We start from the raw sequence: 22112 nt of genomic DNA, 5'->3' as shown, positions 1-22112 counted from the left end.
CTTTTTCTTTTTCTCTCTCTTGTCATTGTCTCTTCTTTTCTGGCAAGAGGAAATAATACCATGGCATCGCTCAACATGCACAGAGCAGCGTCGCGATTCGTCGCCGCTGCAATCTCGAGGCCACTGCCGGCATGTCGAATCGCAGTAGCCTCTCAGCGGCATCTCAGCACCAGCATGCGGATCCCAGTCATTGCCGCATCACGGCCTCACACAAGGAAGACACAGCGCCCTATCCCGAGCGGCGTACGGACAATCTTCATCCAGACTGAAAATACACCAAACCCGGATGCCCTCAAGTTCTTACCGAACCACCGCATCATCCCGCCAGACATGAGCACCCCGTTTATAGAGTACCTAAACCCGCGAGCTACGATTTCTCCGCCGCATCCTTCGCCATTGGCCGCGAAGCTCATGAACATTGACGGCATAACCTCGGTCTTCTACGGAGCCGATTTTATCACTGTAACCAAGGCTGGAGACGCCAACTGGGCTCATGTGCGACCCGAGATCTTTGCTCTCATAACCGAGGCTATCACTTCCGGCGAGACTATAGTCAATGTCGCGGAGCGCAAGGGGGATGACTCCGCGGCTGTGGAAGAAGACAGTCTGGCTTACAACGAAAACGACAGCGAGGTGGTGGGCATGATCAAGGAGCTACTGGAAACGAGAATCCGCCCAGCCATCCAGGAGGACGGTGGCGACATTGAATTCCGCGGCTTCGAGGACGGCCAGGTGCTGCTAAAGCTGCGCGGAGCTTGCCGGACATGCGACTCAAGTACGGTGACATTGAAGAATGGCATTGAGGGCATGTTGATGCATTATGTGAGTCTAACCAAGTTGCCGTTACCAAACAATTGTTCACTGACCGTCGGGTTCTCCTGTCGCATAGATTGAAGAAGTCCAGGGAGTAAAGCAGATCCTGGATGAGGAAGAGGAGATTTCTCTGCAAGAGTTTGCCAAATTTGAGGAGAAGTTGAAGCAGCAGCAGAAGGCAGCCGAGGCATCATGAAGCCTGGCTCAGACTGGTGTTCTGTCTGCAGGGCAGTCTGTACGTTAGGAGGCATGACATGTAGAAACGCAAGTAAAGTAAAACGATACCCTCACACGCATACACCTAGGAATATGCATACAAAACTGTAAAATCACTGTAGTCACAATTCCTGCATTTTTACCCATATTTGCCTGTACAGTTATTTTCTGATGCGCATGTATGACGCATTCGTGGTGTATCAACTTGGAAATCAAGAGGATATAATTGGAGGTTCCAAAATATCCAGCCAAAGACAAGGCTTAAAGTACCTGCAGCTGCCAACCCGTCCACCACCACAGGCAAAGGTACCTGCTGCCTTACGCTCTGCGCTGCCCCACCTTCCCTTTTGGCTCACCACTTGCCCGCAAAAAAATTGGCGGCCCATCCTGTAGCTCGCAAAACACATCACTGAACCGTCAACTTTTTTTTCCGCTTCATCTTCACTTTTACTCGACCAACGCTGCGATTTCCTCCCAACACCTTTCCAACCCTATCGGTGCACGAGGAATCTGGATTTGTTGCAGCACAAGTCAATGACTCCGAGGTAGCACCTGTGGCAGCTCTAGAGATAGTGAGAGGATCTCTAGGAGCAAGCAATGTTCGTCGTTAGTCACACTCGTCGTTTGCATCGAACCGAGATGGGAGGAGAAAACAGGCTGACTCCAGCGACATATACAGACTAAACATGCGGCGGAGCTTTGCGCTCTCCTAGTCAATGATCTCTACGGCGAGCTTCCTTCGGTATGTTCCAAATCTCCATCCATTGGCGCCGTCATACGATACGAGGACCAGCGCGCTCTGCGCTCCAATGTTGATAAAGGCTGACTCTGTTTGGTTTGGCATTGTTGTAGCGAATCCTCGCCGCGCTCTTCACAAAAGGCCGATCAACCATCACACAGCTCGGGCTCTATACGCAGCTGGGCCCCCGCCAAATTCGCAATGGCCTGGGCGTCTTGATCCAGCAGAATCTGCTATACCACCACACCGATGCCGACACCAAGCGCACTACCTATGAAGCCAACCCCGGCGCATGCTATAACCTAGTTCGATCTGGCAAGATTTTGGAGATGATTGAGAGTCAATACGGAAAGGCAGAGCGCGACCTCGTGCAGACCCTTCTGCTTCTTGGATATGCAAGGATCGCCGAGCTGACTCACGCATACGTATCCCGAGCTCCAAGATCAAACGGGCACGCAAATGGCAATGGTGTAAATGGGGCTGACTCTGGTCTTATTGAGTCGGAAGCTGAACTTCACAATGTGCTGAGCCACTTGATTCGATGCGAAATCATTGAGACCGTTAGGCCGCAGTCTTTCCGCAATCCAAACGATGTTTATCACGAAATTGAGGCGGAGGTCACCAAGACGGCCCCTGGTGAAAAGGCAACCAAGACGAAAATTGATCAGCAAAGGCAGATTATGGAGCAATATCGAGCGTTTAAAGATCAGCCCAAGGCTCTGAAGAGGCAGCTTGACCAGTTCGGTGGTCCCGTAACCAAGAGAAGAAAGCTCGGGAACGGATTGGGAGAGGAGGATAGAGCGATGGAGGACGATATGCCACCTCTTAATGTAAGATTCCCTCCTTATCTTCCCGTGTTGCGAGTACATTTGTCTAACTGAAACCCCCTAGCCAAACGTGGTTGTCAGGGTCAACTATGACAAGTGCCTAGTTGAGCTGCGTAGCCACCGTCTAGCCAGCTTCGCCAAGGACACTCTGGGAGAGGTTACCGGCGAGGTCTATCGCACGCTGCTAGGCCTGCTTACCATGGATGTGTCTAGGTGCCGGGCAGATCCTTTCCTGGGAGAAGAGTCAATTGCTCAACAAGCGACAGCCACGACAATGGATGTCTACGAGCATCTTGACGAGTCGATCAACGTCACAACAGGCATAGGGAAGGCCCCTAAAGATAAGATAGATTACCAGAGTGCAGAGAAGATCAAAACCGCGCCCGCCGGCAACGACTTGATGGCTGATGACTCAGATGAAGACCCATCAGGGCCGTTTGACAGCGATGATTCGGACGACATGGGCACAAAGGGGAGCTTTTCCAGAAGATCTCGGTCGGTATCCAAGACCAATGGAGCCCGACCAACCAAGGTGACGTTTGAGGATGCAGCGACATCGACGGATAATCGTCTAGACCAGATGCGCGCGCATCTCCTGTTACTAGCAGAAAGCAAGCACCGCTTCGTTCGCCACTGCGGAACACAAGGCCGCGGGCAATGGACAGTGGATTTCGACCAGGTGATGGAGCGCCTTCGAGAGACGGAACTGGATGCCTCCATCGAGCAATCCTTTGGCAGGCATGGACTCCGCCTTACCCGCATCCTCCGAGAAAAGGGCAAACTAGATGAAAAGATGCTGCCTTCTGCGGCGCTGATGAAGAAGACGGACGTGCAGGCCAAGATGCTTGCCATGCAGATGGCTGGGCTGGTGGACGTGCAGGAAGTCCCCAAGGACAACACAAGAGTGGCCAACAGGACGCTCTTTTTCTGGTTCTTTGACCGGGAACGAAGCCAGGCACAGATCCTGGATGACTTGTACAAGGCAATGGTTCGCGCTCTACAGACACTGCAGGTGGAGAGACACAGGGAGCGGAACATTCTGTCCTTTGTCGAGAGAAAGGACGTCATGGGAAAGGAGGAAGAGGTGATGACGGCGGAGCATTACAACAAGTATAACAGGCATTTGGAGGAACAGAATAAGCTTCTTGGACAAGTTATGAGACTGGACGAGATGGTGTCGATATTCCGGGAATACTAAAGGCATTGTACCAATATAATTGAATTCAATCGTGTGTAACTGCTGCTCTAGATTGTCATTTCCATTCATACCTGCCGGTAAAGCGAACATATATGTCTTTGGTCTAAAGCTGCTGTCTAAATTTGGAATGCTGGCAGAAGATGTACTTCAACAGTGTGTTTGTTAAACTGTCTTTTCTTGCTCTTTTTCTTTTTTTTAAGAAGAAATTGGCATAAGTATTACCTACCTGTAATAAGTGCCTCCTCAATCTGCCACGGCACTAATTGTCATTGTCATGAGCATCCTGCCGTCTGCTATGTCGGCTATTAAGCCGCGGCAGGGGAGCTTTAAGACAGCGTCTCTTTTAAGACCTCGGTCTCATAACTGCTCCCGACACAATGCGGCTTCAACAATGGCGCGGTCACAGGCTGCCGAAATGCCTGGGTACCCGTAAATATACGGGTCTTTGCTCATCTCACATATCCAAACGAATTCTTATTCCTTCTTATTCCTTTTTGTCTTTGATTGTTCTCTTTCTCGTCAAATCGCGATTTTGCTGGATACCTCGAGCAAAGTAGCTCTAATTTCCAGGGTAGCGCCACGTTTAAACTGAAAAAAAAAAAGAGAGTCAATATCAGCCAGAAAAGATCGTCCGATACAGCGCAAATTACCCCTCCAAACGGTCGCTACAACCCCGCTAAAGCCACAGCGCCAAACCTCTCGCGTGCCCGCCGAAAATCGGTCCCAGTGCTAAAAGTCTCGACCCAAGGTTCCTTATCGGCCGCCCGAAAGCGTCATAAGATATCCAACAGCCAGAAAAAAAAAGTTTCCCATCCCACAAGCAAAATATTCGGCGGAACCTCTCTCTTGGTCTTCCCATCTTCCCTTTCTTCTTGTGCTTGTGCGAAGGGGTCTTGATTTGTTCTCTCTCTGTTTATTTTCTGTATACCCTTGGTATTGTGTAATTTTCTTATCCTCTTTTTTACAAACCTTCTTTACAAAATGTCACCACCGGCCTCTGGATCGTCGAAGGAGTCAAACCTGGCTCGCCTGCTCGGCTCAGGTATAGAACAATTTTCTCTTGCGCGCGCCCAATTGCGAGCGCCGACAACGAATTGTGACTGATGAATGGATTTCAGGCTCCGCTGGTATTTCCGAGCTGGCGATTTTCCACCCCGTATGTCGTCCGGAAGGAATCGCAGAAGCTATCGACGCCTTGACTGACGAATTTTTTTGCGCTCTTAATAGGTGGATACGATCGCGAAGCGATTGATGAGCAACCAAACCCGAGTAAGGCCGCATTCACCACATCCCCCATTCTGCAGCAACATGCGCGGCAATTGAAGGGGGAGCGAAATCCATGAATTCCGAATCATCCAGCTGAACATGATCGCAGGTTGCCTCCGCCAGCCAATTGAACCAGGTCATCTTCAAGGACAAGGCCTCGGCTCCCTTTGGACGAAAGTTTGTGTCGCTGTTCCCGGGTCTGGGCTATGCCGCCGGCTACAAGGTTCTGCAGAGAATATACAAGTACGGTGGCCAGCCCGTTGCGCGCGACTTCTTGGGCAAGCACTACGGCAAGGACTTTGAGAATGCCTTTGGCAAGAAGACCGGCAAGGCCATCATGCACTCGACTGCTGGCAGGTAGGAGAACTCGTCGATCAAGGTGTATTTCTGACATTCTGTTGCTGACTTTGCGACAGCTTGATCGGTATCGGAGAAATCGTCCTGCTGCCCCTCGATGTGCTCAAGATCAAGCGCCAGACGAACCCCGAGGCTTTCCGTGGCCGTGGCGTCCTTAAGATTGTCGCCGACGAGGGTTTCGGCCTGTACCGAGGCTGGGGATGGACTGCTGCTCGTAACGCTCCCGGATCTTTCGCTGTAAGTCACATCTACTTCTGCCTTTTTGGGTGAGGCACTCGAGTGATTCCGTGCTGACGAATATACCCGATCCAGCTCTTCGGAGGCTCTGCTTTCGCCAAGGAGTACCTGTTCCACCTTGAGGACTACAACAAGGCCAGCTGGTTCCAGAACTTTGTCGCTTCCATTGCTGGTGCTTCGGCCTCGCTCGTCGTCTCTGCTCCCCTCGATGTCATCAAGACCCGAATCCAGAACCGCAACTTTGACAACCCCGAGAGCGGCTTCCGAATCCTGACCAACATGGCTAAGAATGAGGGTCTGCCCAGTTTCTTCAAGGGCCTTGTTCCCAAGGTACGCCCATTGATACGGTGTCGCTGATGGCTTTGCTTCTGCTATTGCATGCTGCTTTGTCATCCCTTTGGGGATGCAAGAGGCGAGTTAATCGCAGTAGCAAGCCTTCATTCACACACACCCCTCCCCCCTCCTCTCTACTAAACTGAGACTGACATGAAATGTTTTGCAGCTGCTCATGACTGGACCCAAGCTGGTCTTCTCTTTCTGGCTTGCCCAGACTTTGATCCCTGCTTTCGACACCATGTTCGCCAAGCAGCAGCCTACCCCCGCATAAACCAACACAACCTGTACAACCTACAAATGATAAATGAAAAAGGAAAATAATTCTCCATTTGAAATACAAAAAGAGAGAAAGACAGAGGGGAAAATTAAAAAAGAAAGAGACAGAGAATACTGGGCTACGGCGTCTTTCTTTGGAGAGTGTTTACAGGCGCCGTTGGGCTCGGGATGTTCTTGGCCGCCATGGATGGCATGTATAGAACGACTCTGCTCTGTGTAGAATTAGATAGTTAGCGATCAAACCATGAATAAGACGTATTCTTACAATACAAAACTACGCGTATCTATCCACTTACACGCTTCGACAGCAGATGAGCGCACAGGGCAACGGCAACGCATCTCCACCAACCCCCCCGAAGCGAAATCTCTCCAGTGACTATCAGATATCCCCAGCAATGGCCCAAAATATTGACGTGGCTTAACGCCATGTGCCTTGCGCCAAATCCTGATTCGCCATAATCCATCACACTTCGAAAACCACAGCCAATGAGTGAATGTATTCCCCCCCTGTACGAGTACGAGCACCGTGGTAAAAGGCATGCACAAACGCCCACCCCCGGCACTTGGTTGCCCGGCAACGCGCCAATGGCGCAACAAACAAAACACCCCTGTCCTCTGCCCGCCTTCTTGATGAGTCCCATCCACCCCAAAAGTGTCCCCATCAGAACAATCCAACCACCCGCAACTTTTATCAAGCCGAACTTTTATGAAAAGCCGAGAGTTGTGAAACAACGAAACACAGAAAACTCCCCATCTTTTTCCAAGATTGGGAGTTGGAGGCGTCAGCATCTGCTTTATCGTCGTTGAAGCAGATTTAACGCCTTTTTATTTCTCTCACACTCTCTGCAGCAGGCTGCACACCGCGATATAATATTTAACAGCCGAAATACGGAATACATAATCCCACCGTCATCGATTCCCTCTCTCCTAGCGCCGCAAACCTGATTGTTGATATTTACGGCGGGCGTTCTACTTTCTCAATCTCTTTCTCGCCCATTGCACGCCGCATTCCATCGACGGCGGAAAGCATGCCATATACTGGGCGACAAGGCTCTTTCGACGGAGATCCCTACCTGAGACATCAACATTCAGCTTCCTCGGATCGAGGACTCATCCCAATGTGCGTATCCCCTCACCACATCAAACCGCCATGTTGCTTTGGCGTCAATTAACCCGTAGCAGGTGGGACGGTGCAGAGTCTGAGCGCGCGCTGCCACAGCCGCCTGTCAACCATCAGTCGCCCAAGCATTCCGCGCGCACAAACACATCGCCGTATCCAGTGTCGAGCGCCATCCAGTCTGCTCATGCTGCGCTGACTGAGCGGGTTCGCGAGAACCACGGCACTCACATACCTCCTCCCGTGTCCAAGCGCGTCAACGACACATCGCCAGATAGATCTATCGCAAAGGGCGCCGGGCCTCACCGCAGGCTGCAGTCGATGGCCTCTGGCTCTGTGCGGGACATCAGTATGATGCTGGAGAATAACTCGGGTACCCCTAGCAACAACACGTCTCCCACAAAGTCTTTTGAAAGATCGGAGAGGGGCGTCAGGCCTTCGACGCCGCCAGGACTCCGAGAAGTCAGCTCCTTTGAAGTACCTCGCACCAGCATCTACGATAAAGAGATGAACCTCTCGACACAATCACTATCAAGCAGCATAACGCCCATTGTGCGACCTACCGTCCGTCGACCGGCACCGCAAAGCATTCTGTCGGAAAACACTCCGCCCCAATCGTCAACCATGCTGGCCTTGCAGAGCATGCCTAGCGGATCACCCACCAAGGAAGCAGAGCCGCCGCTCTCCAACATCACCAACGGTGCCAAGGGAGCAACCATGGACTCTCTGGCATCGCAGATCCTTAGTCTCACTAGCATCGCGAGCTCCCTCCAAAAGGAAATGGCAGCTCTCAGCCGACGCAGCAGAGACAATGCCACGGATCTGCTCAGCCTCAAGGAGGCTACAAACACTCGAGACGAGGATATCAGAAAGAGTCTCAGGGATTTGCTAGGCAATATCAATGAGACTTCAGCCAAGATTTCCTCCAGGGACTCGTACAATGGCGGCTATTTCCTTGACAACAAGCCTCACCCGCAGTCGCCCAACAGTGGGCGAACATACCAAATGCCCCGGATTCCCTCGCCCAAGAGCTTTGCCGAATCTATCGATCGCGCGTCCATGAGCACTCCATCCTTGGTGGGCGGTGACAATTCAGGCGCAATTTCTATTCTCCTGCTGGAGAAGATTCTCCGCGGCCTTGGTACCAAGGATGGACAGGAGTCACTCCTCAGCCATCTCCTTGAGCTTTCGGAAAAGCTTACCGGCATGGCAACTGCTGCCAAGGTAGAAGAACTAGTTGACTTTGTTCGTCTCCAGACTGAGAGTGCCATGGTGCCCATGAGCGTCCCCGGTCATGCTAGAAGATTCAGCCTGGATCACGAGGGCAGCATTCACCATGGCCCAAGCAGTGCCATTGCTCCACGATCGCTCAACAACTTGGACAGTCGCCGGGCACCCGGTTCCCAGGGCATTCTAAACGACGATGTCATCAACATCATTCGCTCAGTCAAGGATAGCGTTGCGGCAGGCGGCGGCCTCACTGCAGAGGTCAAAGCACTTGTGCGAGAACTCCGAGGCGAAGTCCTGGGTATGGGCCGTGAACTCGGCAAGAGACTGGAGAATGTCGGTAGAAACCAAGGAGACAACACCGAGCCATCGCCCTCGGCTAGTAAGGATGAGGTTTCGCGGGTCATTGACGAGGGACTGGAGCAGATGAAGGAGCAGCTCACCCATGTTCTCAAGGAACACCGCCGCCAGTCTCAGGCATCCGCAGCTCTGCAGAAGATCTCAGTCGACTACCAAGAGATATATACTGCTCTGAGGAGAGCGCTCAAGGACAATGATGCCACCAAGGAAATGCCAGACCTGAACAGAGACGACGTCATCGAGGCTGTGCGTGAAGCTTGGGAGACTTACAAGCCAGAGATTGAAGTACAGCAGATTGGCCTAGAGAGGGACGAGATCCTCGAGTGCTTGAAGCAGGGTCTCCAGGAATACGAAAGTCGCAGCCAAATGCCTCCGGCAGCCACGAGAGATGAAATCTTGACGGCTGTCGTCGAGGGCCTGAAGCACTACGTACCTCCCCAGATGGATACTCAAGCGTCCATGTCCAGAGATGAGATTATCGAAGCCGTCCGCGAGTGCCTAGAGGAATTCGAATTCCCAGTGGCCCCGTCTGCGATTAGCAACGAATTAACACGCGAGGACATGCTCCGTGCCGTCAAAGAGGGCCTCAGCGACTTGGATCTGGGAAAGAGCAGCGCTCTTGTGCCGACTCGCAACAATGATGAAATTAGCAACAAGTTGCACGAGCTGATGGACTTTATGAAACTCGAGTTTAGATCCATTTCTGACAATAACGGCCGCGAGACTGATCAGCTCATGGACGCCACCAAGGATGGCCTTGAGAATCTCCGAGTGGCTATTGAAAGCTATGTTGACCGTGCTACTGGAGTCGCCGGCCAAGAAGACTTTATGGACGGCCTCCTCAAGAGCATGGAGGAATTCAAGGAGGAGATGTCATCGCTTGTGTCCAAGGCTAACGCAACTTCTCGAGACCAGCTTCAGACGGAGCTGGAGGGACTTCGAGACGTTGTTCACTCGTCCATGGTTCCTGCTGCTCCCCTGATGCCACAACCCCATAATGAGGAGCTCCTTGACGCTCTACGGAATGGACTGAGCAACCTTCGACAAGAGATCCTCCGACCGCGGCCAGAGACTAGTGAAATTCTCGACGCTCTTAACGATGGCCTGAATGACATTCGAGCTGGCATTGACAGAATCACCAACAAACCGGTTGATCTCACTGCAAACGATGAGATTCTTGATGCCCTCAAGGAAGGCTTGGACGGCGTACGATCCGACATTGGCACCATTCGGGACTCGAGCAACGATAGGGCGGTTGCCATCCGTACCGTCGGCGGTGGCGAGAACGAGAACGAGATGGCGATTATCCCTGCTGATATGGCCAAGCAGAATGATATCAAGAATCTCGAGATCCTCATCACTCAGTTGCGCGCCAAGATCGAAGAGATTAAGCCGAATGCCGCTACCCCCGCCGCAGCTCCCAAGGTGGACCTTTCCCACCTGGAAAACATGCTTCACGATGTTCAGCGGGGTGTTAATGAACTGAAGTCTCGTGCACCAGTAGTCGTCCAAGCAGCGAAGCCACGCGAAGGATCGGAGCAGGACAAGGACGACGCCGAGAAGCCAAAGGAGGGGGAGGAATACGTAATGAGAAGCATCCCCTCCATCTTTACCAAGGCTGGCGGCAACCCGACCAAAGAGGATGTTGCTGCCATTGAGAATATTCTGCGCAACACCAAGTCTCGTGTGGATCATCTGATTGATGGAGACCAGGCGGTGCGACGGGAGCACATCGACACTTTGGAGTCGCTCATCTTGGAGTCTCGAGAGGCCATCCGATCGGTCAACAGGCAGTTGGAAGACATCCCCAACCTGTTCCACAAGGATGACTTTACCAAGCTGACGAAAATCATCTCGGAACTCGGTGAGGGCCTGCAAGAAGTCCAGGAGCACGCCGAACGAGAGGCTAAGAGCCCAGAAAAGGTCAAGAAATCGGATGTGCACGCCGTCGAGACGGTCGTACGCGAGATCAAGACTCTGGTGGACGGAATTGCCGTTGTGGATTTCGCCACGATTACGACCCGGGAGGATCTTGGCAAGCTGGCAGCCGTCATGAAGGAGACCAAGGAAACCGTTGAACACTACCACGAGGCGTCGTCAAAGGCACTTGTTGACCGCCAGTCCGACATCAGGACGTTCCTCGAGGATTTCCAGACGGAGATGCGGAACAAGCTCGTGGATGGCTCTACGGGCATTGAGGGCATCGGCAAGGCGCTGAAGACTATGGGCGAAAAGGTTGAGAAGAACGAGAACGTCGCCGGAGATGTAAAGGACATGTATGAAGCCATGAAGAGCGAGTTTGAGATTTCCAAGGAGGCCATTGCCGGATCTAGGATCGAGTCAAACGAGAAGCTCGACGAAGTTACGGAAAACATTCGTACCAAGATTGACGACAAGATCAGCGAGGTGCTGGCCAAGAACGAGGCGCTCCGGATCATGATGGATGAAAAGTCGCAGGCCGCCGAGGCTCGCGAAATCGTGACCGAATCTGCCGTGGCAGGTACCAAGGCCGTCGCTGATGAGCTCAAGCTTCTGATTGATACTCTGGGGTCGACTGTCACTGATTCCTTGGAGAAGATGGAGGAAGCTTCCAAGATTGTCTTCACCAAAGTTGAGGAAGTGGCCGCGCGCTCCGAAGAGACTCACAACGAAGGCAAGGCCGATCACCAGCAGACGCGCGATCAAGTCCAGGCAGCCGTTGGCAAAGTCGAGAGCAGCGTGGGTGAGTACCAGCCCCAGATTCTAGAGGCAGTCAAGAGCATCCTTGGTCTCGTCGGGGATCACTTTGAGCACTCCAAGAGCATCGAGGACAAGGTTGTTGGGGCCATTCCCACGGAGCAGGCTTTTAGGGCCATGATGCCCGAGAAGTACGACGATGCTGTAGTGCACGAGAAGCTGGACAAGATTGTGCAGCATAATGACGCTGCCGCCCAGGCCTTGGTCCAGCTCCAGACGCTCGACAAGGTGCACCGGTCCGTCTCCGACAGCGCCGCCGAACTATCCGAGTTCCTTTCCAAGCAATCAAGGCACATGGTGGAAGAGCGCGACAACCGCGCCAAGATCTTGGAAGAGACCAACATTGCCCTTGAACGAGCTAACACCGAGAGGGAACATGCTGAGGCTTCCGTCAAGACGCTCAAGGAGGAAGAGGAGTGGCTGCGACGGAGCCTGTTGTCTCTGCGGACCGAGCAAGAGGGCTTGTTGAAGCAGAAAACTCGCCTTACTGGCGATGTCTCTGCCCTTGAGACTGCATTACGCCTACGCAAGGAGGAGCTTCACGAGATGGAAATTCGGGCCGAAGGCTTGGAACGACGAATCTTTAATGGAGTCATGGATCACTCTCGTGTACTTCTCTTTGGCAAAAAGGCCAAGGACGGCGCGGATTCTATGAATCGCAAGCGGGTTAAGAAGCCAGCCGGCGAGGATGGTACACGAGCCATCCCGACGCATCTCTCCGCAACAAGAACCCCCATGGCGCCTGGTCAAACGGGAACTCCGCGACGTATTGCGTCGCTCAGTCAGATGACGAAGAACGTGGCATCGAGCACCATTACAAGAAGCCATAGTGTGAAGACACCAGGTGTGAATGTCAACGGCCACCGGAAGCGCAGCTGGGGAGGCACGCAGCAGAAGAGTGGACTGAGCGAGGAGAATAAGGAGAATGTGAGCGTTGACGAGACGGTGGAAGAGCTCGACGAGGGCGACATGGTCAACGTGACGCACGAGTCTGCGGTGCATGACGCTGCTGGCGATAGCTCAGAGTACGAAGAGGAAATTGATGAGGATGACGAGGATGACAATGCTCGTGAGAGGCACGACGAGAGCGAAGGCACGACGAGACGACGGATCAGCAAGGGCAGCTCTGCGTATGAGGATGAAGACTCTGGAAGTGAATACGAGGAGAGCATCGATGGCGACGAGGAGCCTCACGCTGCCGTTGTTGTTCGGTAGATGATGACGAATGGGAATTAATGAGAGAGCCTTTGAGAGGCTACGAATTGTTTTCGCTTGGAGGCAGTGTTGACTTTCTTTTACTACCCCCTTTTTCTTCTTCTCTTCTTTGCTTTTGCTTTATTTTGCTTTCTTGAGTCTATTGTTGTTCAGCAGGGATGGATAGTTATGAGGAGACATGATAGCCGCTTGTTTGTTTGATACCTGTATGTAGCTTTTGAATGATAATTCACAGTCACGTTATATTACAATAGCACTTTCTCATTGCACACACTTGTTCGTCCTTTTCATCCGAGTGTAACTATTTTTGAGGTTGAGAGTCTAGTAGTTACCAGGTAATTACATCGATATAGGTTCCCTTCTTTCCACTGCTAGAGATGACCCGGGTATCAGAATTCTAAACTACATCGTGTCGACTAGAGCTCTCCTCGAGATATCTCAAGACCTACTTCATCCTAAAATACCGTGCCCGATAAATCGTGCCGCGCAAATCCAATTGTTTCCTCTCTGCTTTTACCAGAAAATTGAGTTTGTCGGCGAAGAAAGTCGTCCACTGGGCCTGTACATAAACAGCCGTGCCATCTGGGCCAAAGATGACGCTCTTGATATCCGACCGGGGAAGTTCCTCGACGTCGCCTTTTCGATTCTTTCCTGAACGGCGATCGACGGGGGAGAAGCCTTTCAGGTATGTATCTACTACTTGCTGGCCGGAGATGAATTCCCCAGACGACATGTTTAGGGCGTGGATGTCGAGGTCTGTGGGGATGAGGAATGTGTTTTGGCTGGGGATGAGGATCAAGTCGTGCGGTGCGTCCCATTCGTCTCTTAGCGATGGATTGTCACTCCATTCGGTGTATGTTGTGGAGGAATCGGGAAGATGATGTTGGGAGACGGGGGTTTGTTGTAGGGGAAGGCTGTTTGACGAGGGATGTTGGTAGCGATAGCCGTTGATGAGGCCCGAGGCAGCAGCCTTGCCGTCGATGGAAGAGTTCATTCCTGCTGCCCACAGGATCTGCGTCTTCTCTTCCCATACTAGAGCGTGAGCGTCTGGTAGATGCGGGATGTGCTGGATCGGCGTCGGGTCGGGCGAGAGTCCCAGACTCATGTTGTAGACCACGATGCCGTCGTCTTGGCTCTGTCCAGAAGTCGCCACCGCAAGGAGATTATCCGGGAGGAACTCTAGAGAGTGCGAGCTTCTCAATAGAGAAGTGTTTGTGCAGATTCCCCAAGTGACGCTCTTGTCAGTCTTTGGATCGTCGGGGGCGTATCTGATGGCGACGATGGCGTCGCCGTATATGGCGGCAATCAGACTGCCGTCCTCGGACTGCTTGGCGTCTGTTCGGCCGGAGTTGTGGATGGTGCAGTTCCCGAGTTGATGGGGGAAGAAGCCCTTTTCCAGATCGCGGCTGGCGGTCCAGTTCCATGTAGTCTTTCCATTAGGATCGAGAATTCGAATCTCGAGCTGGGATGTGTCGTCTGTTAACACGTTGGTGAGGATACCGCCAAAGGTTGGGGGTTGCTTGTTTTGCTTTGCGTCCTCTGGGTTGAGGCTTTGCTGATCTAGATGATGGGAGGGAGGGAGACTTGTGTCGTATATATGTGATGCTGCTGCTATTGCGCAGGCAGCGTAAATGATGCTGGAGAAGTGCATGGCTTTGATACTCTGGTGGAGAGAACGGGCAGTTGGGTTTCAGACGGACAAGAGGATATGTAAGAGAATGGTAGCTGTGACAAGTAGTATGAAGGTAGGTTTATAATGTCAAGTCAATCAACCGTGCATCTCGTAAGATCTCGTCAAAGGTCCGCGCTGGACAACTCAGTCTGTCTATAGCAACAATAACAACGTCGTGTCTGATGTGGTTAGCATAACTCATACCAACTCATGAGCCTCGGCCCCATGGATAGTTGTTACCTCGGAGCACTCCTTCAGGACGGCTCAGCCAGCCACTTGTTGAACCACAGCGTCATAACCCGCTGGATCCTCATGGGAGGCAGCCGCTGTCGTGACACAACATTAGCAGCAATGTCTCACAAGCCTGGGGAATTTGCCGTGTCTCTCCCTAAAATGCAACAATGCGGCACAAAAAGGGGGGAGAGCAAGAGTGACATCAGATGGCAAGCATAAGTCGATGGACAAGCAATATGGCATCGGCCTTTGGCTTGTCTTGCTGTATGCTATTAGTCTATAGCTTTGTGTGTGTATGTGTATGTATATGTGTGTGTGTGTGAGAGAGAGAGAGTGAGAGAGAGAGAGTGAGAGAGAGAGAGAGAGTGAGAGAGAGTGAGAGAATAGTCTAACTGAACCAGCAAACGTCTCATCCCAAGGAGAAGAGTCCGTCCCGTCAGCCCGTCTACGCCATATGGTGCACGGAAGAACCGATCAGCGGCATTGATACCCAAGACAATGACATCAAGGCTGTTCATATCAACTAGATGAAGGGCCGTGCCATGGTTATACATGCGGGCAAGGAGCCAACCTCAGCTCGCAGGGTTATATGGCGGTAAAGCTGGTGGCTTGCTGAACTGAGACCCTTTCTCAAGACATGTCGGGGCGTCGGCGGATAGTGCACCTCGTCCGACTCCGTGCCGACATGTCCAGCCGGCGTTCAACTTTGGGTGTACTGAGTCGAAAAGGATACAGTAGAGTATTCGACACTATGCTATCACATTGATTCCCGGTTTGTATATACAGCCTTCTTTCTCGAATCCATGCTTATACATACGATCGATGCACTGTTGATGGAGGCTGCCATCGTGAACTAAGCTCTGGTGTAAAGAAGAGTTTACTTGTATGGAGAAGCGTGATGCAATATTGCCAGGTCATCGTGCTCTCTGTGAAGCAAGACACATATTATTTTCGAGGAGACTTGCTCCGAGTCATGCATCGAAACCCCCGCGGGGCAAGAAGACTGTTGCGATTAAAAAGGTCGGTGATGGTTTTTTTTGCATCTCATTGACTGCCATGGCTGATGATGATGAGAGATAGGGATCAAGCTGCGGAGCTTGTTGGGGGGTTGTCGAGGTATTGATAACTATGAATGGGTTAGTCAGTGTATGGCATTGTCTTGATATGAGTTTTAATTCCCTCAAGAGGTTTTCCCCATGTTATTATGTAAATGCAAAGACTCTCCATGTGCTGGTGCCCTGATAGATTATGTATTGAGGAAATACAAGAGGCGCCGATATAGTTCTGTACAGTGTGACTGATTGATTTCTTTGGTTAGATCAGCTCAGGAATGTTCTTGGTACGTTGACAACTGTTATTCTAGCCGCCTTGTGCTGCCAAAAGGGATCCGTGATGAAAGACGTTGTATTTTCATATAAGCATTCCATAATAATGAAGCCGGCTTCAACTGTATAAAGTCGCTGTATAGAAGTCACCTCCAAGTATAAGTGTACGTGTATCAGTACCACCTCGCTGCTAAGAGGTGTTAGTGGGGGACGCCAAGCAGCCCCGATGCGGTTATCAGCTGTTGACATTGATGGTGGGGTGTCAAGTCAAACCGCCAAAAAAACAACCTCCATCCACTAACGCATCTCCCTGTGCATCTACACATCTCTCCACATCGCGATATATAACAAAGCGAACAAGGCAAAACGCGTATTTTCATCCAAAGGAGCAAGAAGACGGAAAAGTATTAGAAACACCACTGGAAAATCATGGAGCAGCAGCAACACGGCAGCCTCCTCTCGCCACCAGAACTCTCACCTCTGGAGCAGGAAGTTCTAGAAGAGTATGAGCGGCTATCAACAAACATGAAGACTGTACGTTTTACCAAACAACTTCCCAATTTCCAATTTCTCTATTCATCTAAAGCCGCGCCATGCTAATGGGATGGGATTGCGCGTTTCAGCTGGCGACTTTGCTGGACAATCTGGCGTCGAACCCGACCGTCGGGATTTTGGACGGGCTGCGGGAGCTGGAGCGCAAGACGAGCTTGGCGTTTACCCTGCTCAAGGCGAGTGTGTATAGTATTGTGCTGCAGCAGGAGATTGATTGGGGGGCTGGGGGGGAGGAGCAGGGTGGGGAGGAGGCGAAGGAGGAGGAAACGAAGGTTGAGGAGGAAGACGAAGATGAAGGAGAAGAGCGGCTGTGATGGGTGGTGATGAGGTTTGGCTTTTTTGGGGGGAGATGTTTGGATGTTATGATTAATGATACCCTGAATTAATGACGAGGAAATCTTTGAGATGGTTTGGAGTGTATATAAGGGAGCTAGGGATTTCATCGTCACGTATGGCATTGTCGTGCTTTGTTTTTTACTTGCTTGTAAGATGTAGATTCATTTTCCAGCGTTACAGTACTTGTACACAGAGTAGTGTGTCTCGACATTCACCACTCGCAACTCTTCCCCCTTTATTTCTAACATCCCCTTCTCTCTCTTCCTTTTTTAAATTCCCCTTTTTTGTTTTTCCAAATAACCCGTTTAATATACATTGCCGCCATAGTACACCTTTCGCACATCCACCATCTTCTTGCCCCGTCCGATGGCAATCTCCTCGGGGTCGACCTGGTTCATCAGGGCATCATACGCCGCCTTAACGGAGTTCATGGGGTTCTTGGACCGGGGCATGCGCGCCGCAATGTCGTGAATGCCAGAGGCACGGCACATTTCAAAGATGCGGTGCGGGCAGCGGAGACCGAAGCCTGAAAATCGGCAATGTCAGTATACCAACTCATAGTAGAGTAAAATCTTCTTTTATTCTTCTTACCGGGAGGGCGGGCAAACAGCTCAACGACAGTACCCGAAACCTTGGCCTTTGCGTTTCCGTAAATCGTCCGGTTCTCGTACCGCCTGATGGGCTTCATGTTGCGAATGGCCAGCAGCTGCGCCGTCTCGGCCGCGAGACCGGCCTCAGTGGACTTTGCAATGCCGAGACCCAGGCGGCCGTTGCCGTTGCCCGCGATGGCGACAATGGACGTGCTGCGCACCTTGCCCAGACGGGTCTGGTTGGTGACCCAGCGCTGGACGAGCACCTTGCGGTAGATGGACTGGATGTCCCGCAGCGACATGCCCGTCAGCCGCTTAATCTCCTGGTAGCGGCCGTCGTCGTCCTGGCCCTCGTCCTCGGGGTCGGCGGCCGACTTGTACAGGCCCTCGACGCCGGGGACCTTGCCCAGCTCGACGGCCTCGGCGGTGTGCAGCCGGATGGTGCCAGCGGGGCCGTCCTCGATCAGCTCCAGGTTGGAAGGCTCGCCCTCACCCGAGTCGGGGCCCTCGCTGATCTTGCTAAGCTCCTTCTTCCACTCCTCGTCGATGGCCTTGTCGAGCTTCATGACCTGCTCCTTGGTCAGGATGGCAGAGTCGTCGTCCGACTTGGCTTCGGCGTCCTCCTCGACCAGATACTTCTTCAGCAGCTCGGGGTCCTTCTCGAGATCCACCAGCTCCTCCTCCGTAAGGTCTATCAGCTCTGCGCCGTTGCTCTCCTTGACTCTCCGCAGGGCGCGAACCATGGATCTCGTGAGCTGCTCGCTCGTCTTCTTGTCCGTCAGGTCCGTCAGCTTGGAGCCGTACTTGTCCGCCCAGTCGCTGGGGTTCAACCACTGCGGCTCAAAGGGCGTGCCGTCCAGCTCCGGCTTGACGTCGTACCGCGGGTCCAGCACGGTGTAGTCCTCGATGTACTGCGGCCTGTAGGGGTCATCTCGTAGCCGGCCCTGGAAAATGAGGTCGTTGGGGTCAATGGCCTCCTCGCCCGCCTTGATGGCCTCGATCTGCTCGGGCGTGTACTTGCTCTTGAGGGCCTCGAGCTCCTCCTTGGTGTAGTCGGCGAACTTGTCCTGGCGGTACTTGGCGAGCTTCTCGGGGCTGTTCAGCAGACCCAGGTCCTCGGCCTTGACATTGCGAAAGCGTGATCGCCGCTTCGAGGGGCGGGGCGCCGAAGTGTGGAATTGATGCTGATGCTGCTGCTGATGCTGGCAACCGACGGTTTGCGCGGTGCGGGCAGAGGCGACGCACGTGCGCAGAAGGCTGCGCGCCGGGCGGGCGACGCTCATGGCCAGACGAGGCTCCGGATTGAAAGACTGGGCAAGGTCAATTCGCCTCGTGAGGTGGTTGGCGATGGCGATCGAATCGAACCAGACACTTCCTCTCTCACACGACCCTTGAGATTTTTCTTGCGATTTGCCCAATTGAGGAAACGCACCATTAAAGTGGCTGATGAATGACTCAGCAAACGGTGGAGTGGCTGGTGCTTGTGCAAGCCACTGCTGCTCCTGGGCTCTTCTAGCCACATCACGGGACGACACACGTGCAAAGCAGCTGGATTTCATCTTCAAGACCCTTGAACGGCTAGCGCCTCTGCTGGGAATAAGCACATGCGTTAGCATTGGATCATTAACAGTCCAGGCACCCTGATAGTCCCCCAAGTCCCCTAAAAAGGGTCGCGCAAGTCCTCAACTCACAGACAAACCCCCAGATACAGTACCACACTTCAATCCCATCTATTCATCAATCCATACGTATATCTCCATAGACACTCTGTAGCATTCACAAAACAGTTCAATCTTCCAATAAAAGGACCCTCGCTTCCATCCCCTCGCCTGACACGCCCCCCCAAAACATCAAACGCCTCCGCGCCCCATCGTGAAACGTCTCAGGAGCCCATCCCAGTTTCGACTCTTATCCTCCCATTTGAACTCACGCCCAGTCTATTTTCCATTCTTCCTCTTCTTTTCTTTTCTAGTGCATACTCCAAATTCATTGCATTCACTCATTCCATTTCGTTTCTCTCGTCCTTTTATCTCTTAATTCTTCAAATAATACCATACAGGCGCTCAGAGTGACTGGCTCACCTCCGCCTCATACTCATACCCATACTTCTCACACTCTCCACAACCACATCTTCAAACTTAATAAACAAAATGGGCCAATTCGACTGGTTCAAGAAAATCGGTGCCACCGACGAGGCCGTCGCCGTCCTCAACGACCAGCCCTACCTCTTCACCACCCTCGTCGTCGTCCTCGTCGTCCTCCTCGCCCAGTCCGGCCTGCTCTGGTTCATCCACTGGGCCACCTTCAAGCCCTCCCAGAAGAAGGCCCCCAAGAAGGGCGCCGCCACTGCCAAGCCGAGCAGCGGCGGTGGCGGCCTGCTCAGCAAAATCACGGGGGGCAGAGGCTCTGACAATTCTCGCCGTGCGGCTGGTGGTAGCTAAGCGTCTGGTTTACCGAATATCGCAGGTCTGCTTCAACTTTGAAGGCGGACATCTGCTTCATAAGATACCACACATGTACACTGGGATGGATACCTACAATTTGGATCAATGTTACAACCTTCAGTGTCTAATCGAATCGAAAGAGGGGGCAGCGCCCTTTTCCACTCGACATTTATATATCCCGGGGCGTTTACAGCACAGCACTAGTTGATTCTCACTCATGACTTAGAAAAAATTGACATTTACATTTCCACACGCTTGACATTAAATCCCCCAACATTCTGCTGTAGATTCGCTCGGGCATAGCCATTCATCAAATGTTAAAGATCCTACATCCATCGGCCACGGATCGTGATTCCACATAACAGCGTCTGCTGTAAAGGGATGCTCATACTTCCCTTCGCCCATGAGCGCCTTACCATCCATTCCAAATGAGTTGAATGTATAACTCGACTCCGCTTGGGTGTAGCAAATAGGTGATCCTGGTAAAAGTGAGGCGCTGCTTGCCTGTACCTCCGGTAGACTGGTTTGTTGAGTTTCGAAGAATATGGGGTTGTGTTGTGGCAGAAGCGTTTGCTTCGCCTTATGGTCATCTATCTTGCTGTGCATACTCGTCGGTGTCGTAATCGATCCTATGCCTTCCCTCTCTTCTTTCTCCACGACTAGTAATGGAGTGCTGTGCTCACAAAATCCACTTCCTGAATCGGGCTCTCCATTCGACGCCAATCTCTGAACATCGTGACCTCCTTTTCCTGGTAATTTTGGTATCTTGACTGTCGATAGCAAGACATCCCACGTGCTTTTCTCAATTCCTCTTATAATACGGTCATTATAGTCACATCCCACGTCAGCCACCTGAGCTACAAATGAAGCAGCCTTTTGCCGAAGACTTGGAGATTCGGCATTCTTCATTCGTGCAAGTGAGGTGGCTATGATGGGAAGTAGAGAGGCCCTATCAGATATAGTCTGGCGAAGCTATTAGCGCGGGATACAAAAGGCACCACGCCCTTTTTCGAGAACAAGAAAACCAACTGCTGGAGGATATCACCTTGAGGTATGGCCTGTTAAACACTGCGGGCGCCAACCGCATCAGACACTCCGCATGAGTACGATCACTTGTAGTAATTCCTCTGTACTGCTTGCGTGATCCGAGAACAAGTATCTCCAAAGCAACCTCAAATAGTTGCTTGAAACTCTCTGAGAATTCAAGTCTTCCACTGGTTAAACACCTCGGACCTGACCTTGGGGTAGATTCGCTGCGTCCCTGTTGAATGGGTATCATATTCAAGCTTTGTATAAAAGCATCGATTGCCCTCTGATCATCCGGTGTCAAATCCACAAGATACTCATCATCTGCAAACACATCATCTGACTGCTGAGTTTCAACACATTCATCGGCTTGTTTTGTCCGTTTCCTTTTTAATGAGCGTTTCCCCAAGGATTTCTCATCTTTATTCGGAGAAAGATTGATATGGCAATTCACAGACTCAAACTCTGCTGTGAAAGCATCTCTCTGAGTAATCAGTGTAGATGATAGATCCGGATGCTGTATGGAAAACGATATCGTCCCTGGAGATTCGACCGCATCTCTTTCCTGGAGATGCAGGCATATTCCCGCTCGGCTCCAGACCTACTCCTCCAAGTCAGTTCTTCAGGCTATTAGAGTCGTAAAACAAGCTAATTAATATACTTCACGATCTCTCACCCACTCTACAAGCTTTGCAATATGATTCCTCTCCAACACAGGTTTGCCTTGAATCGAGACATCAAGTCGAAGATAGCAAGATCCGGTTCGTGTAATCCACAAATGCTTCTCCGTAACCAGCTTCAACAAGTCGCTACTTGTTCTTGGGACGTCCAGGCCATCCGGAAACCGCAGTTGCAGCGTGCCCCCAAGTGCGAAATCCAGCTGCTGCTCGTTGCTGACAAGAGAGAGATCTGGCAGACTCACGCTGACGAGCTGCATGGCGTCCCTCGTCGTGGAGATGTAAAGATGTACCGTGCGTGTACTCGTGAATCGTGCTTCTAGGGAATAAGATCAG

General features: G+C 52.0%; 9 protein-coding genes across 9 annotated transcripts; 6 read left to right on the top strand and 3 right to left on the bottom strand.

The window, feature by feature from the left end:
• Positions 1 to 60: 60 nt before the first annotated feature.
• M431DRAFT_9108 (hypothetical protein) lies at positions 61 to 1009 on the top strand (the record flags this gene model as incomplete). The annotated part of the gene is made up of 2 exons (XM_024924214.1): positions 61 to 822; positions 890 to 1009. 2 exons carry the CDS (start codon positions 61 to 63, stop codon positions 1007 to 1009), a joined length of 882 nt encoding a protein of 293 aa, XP_024770075.1.
• A 617-nt stretch (positions 1010 to 1626) lies between these two features.
• M431DRAFT_485785 (hypothetical protein) lies at positions 1627 to 3793 on the top strand (the record flags this gene model as incomplete). Its single annotated transcript, XM_024916320.1, has 4 exons — positions 1627 to 1635; positions 1709 to 1771; positions 1882 to 2598; positions 2660 to 3793. 4 exons carry the CDS (start codon positions 1627 to 1629, stop codon positions 3791 to 3793), a joined length of 1923 nt encoding a protein of 640 aa, XP_024770074.1.
• Positions 3794 to 4343: 550 nt separating this feature from the next.
• Positions 4344 to 6543, top strand: M431DRAFT_511959 (hypothetical protein). The gene is made up of 7 exons (XM_024919766.1): positions 4344 to 4835; positions 4912 to 4949; positions 5021 to 5062; positions 5169 to 5416; positions 5476 to 5653; positions 5729 to 5983; positions 6156 to 6543. The coding sequence occupies exons 1-7, from the start codon at positions 4775 to 4777 to the stop codon at positions 6258 to 6260; spliced, it is 927 nt and encodes a 308-aa protein (XP_024770073.1). The 5' UTR covers positions 4344 to 4774; the 3' UTR covers positions 6261 to 6543.
• A 750-nt stretch (positions 6544 to 7293) lies between these two features.
• On the top strand, positions 7294 to 12920 carry M431DRAFT_95311 (hypothetical protein; the record flags this gene model as incomplete). Its single annotated transcript, XM_024924687.1, has 2 exons — positions 7294 to 7385; positions 7448 to 12920. 2 exons carry the CDS (start codon positions 7294 to 7296, stop codon positions 12918 to 12920), a joined length of 5565 nt encoding a protein of 1854 aa, XP_024770072.1.
• A 457-nt stretch (positions 12921 to 13377) lies between these two features.
• On the bottom strand, positions 13378 to 14376 carry M431DRAFT_46264 (hypothetical protein; the record flags this gene model as incomplete). Its single annotated transcript, XM_024915372.1, has 1 exon — positions 13378 to 14376. A coding segment is annotated over one exon (999 nt), but the record flags the coding sequence as incomplete, so codon positions are not given.
• Positions 14377 to 16610: 2234 nt separating this feature from the next.
• Positions 16611 to 17005, top strand: M431DRAFT_48113 (hypothetical protein; the record flags this gene model as incomplete). Its single annotated transcript, XM_024915936.1, has 2 exons — positions 16611 to 16685; positions 16775 to 17005. Coding segments are annotated over 2 exons (306 nt in total), but the record flags the coding sequence as incomplete, so codon positions are not given.
• A 339-nt stretch (positions 17006 to 17344) lies between these two features.
• Positions 17345 to 18912, bottom strand: M431DRAFT_95165 (hypothetical protein; the record flags this gene model as incomplete). Its single annotated transcript, XM_024924671.1, has 2 exons — positions 17345 to 17565; positions 17631 to 18912. 2 exons carry the CDS (start codon positions 18910 to 18912, stop codon positions 17345 to 17347), a joined length of 1503 nt encoding a protein of 500 aa, XP_024770069.1.
• An 867-nt stretch (positions 18913 to 19779) lies between these two features.
• Positions 19780 to 20324, top strand: M431DRAFT_19819 (hypothetical protein; the record flags this gene model as incomplete). The annotated part of the gene is made up of 2 exons (XM_024913289.1): positions 19780 to 20062; positions 20096 to 20324. The coding sequence occupies 2 exons, from the start codon at positions 19780 to 19782 to the stop codon at positions 20110 to 20112; spliced, it is 300 nt and encodes a 99-aa protein (XP_024770068.1). The 3' UTR covers positions 20113 to 20324.
• A 10-nt stretch (positions 20325 to 20334) lies between these two features.
• Positions 20335 to 22036, bottom strand: M431DRAFT_9100 (hypothetical protein; the record flags this gene model as incomplete). The annotated part of the gene is made up of 3 exons (XM_024924206.1): positions 20335 to 21036; positions 21119 to 21700; positions 21776 to 22036. 3 exons carry the CDS (start codon positions 22034 to 22036, stop codon positions 20335 to 20337), a joined length of 1545 nt encoding a protein of 514 aa, XP_024770067.1.
• Positions 22037 to 22112: the final 76 nt, after the last annotated feature.

The sequence above is a fragment of the Trichoderma harzianum genome (assembly GCF_003025095.1).
Source record: "Trichoderma harzianum CBS 226.95 unplaced genomic scaffold M431scaffold_14, whole genome shotgun sequence".
Classification (NCBI taxonomy): domain Eukaryota; kingdom Fungi; phylum Ascomycota; class Sordariomycetes; order Hypocreales; family Hypocreaceae; genus Trichoderma; species Trichoderma harzianum.
The sequence above is the reverse complement of the archived record's forward strand: the minus strand, read 5'-3'. Positions and strand labels throughout refer to the sequence as shown.

What these genes read in the sequence shown, in the direction of transcription:
- M431DRAFT_511959 (XM_024919766.1), top strand. Translation starts at nt 4,775, where the DNA reads ATGTCACCACCGGCCTCTGGATCGTCGAAGGAGTCAAACCTGGCTCGC. An exon ending in TGATGAGCAACCAAACCCGA is followed by an intron (nt 5,063 to 5,168) that starts GTAAGGCCGCAT and finishes ACATGATCGCAG; the next exon opens with GTTGCCTCCGCCAGCCAATT. An exon ending in ATGCACTCGACTGCTGGCAG is followed by an intron (nt 5,417 to 5,475) that starts GTAGGAGAACTC and finishes ACTTTGCGACAG; the next exon opens with CTTGATCGGTATCGGAGAAA.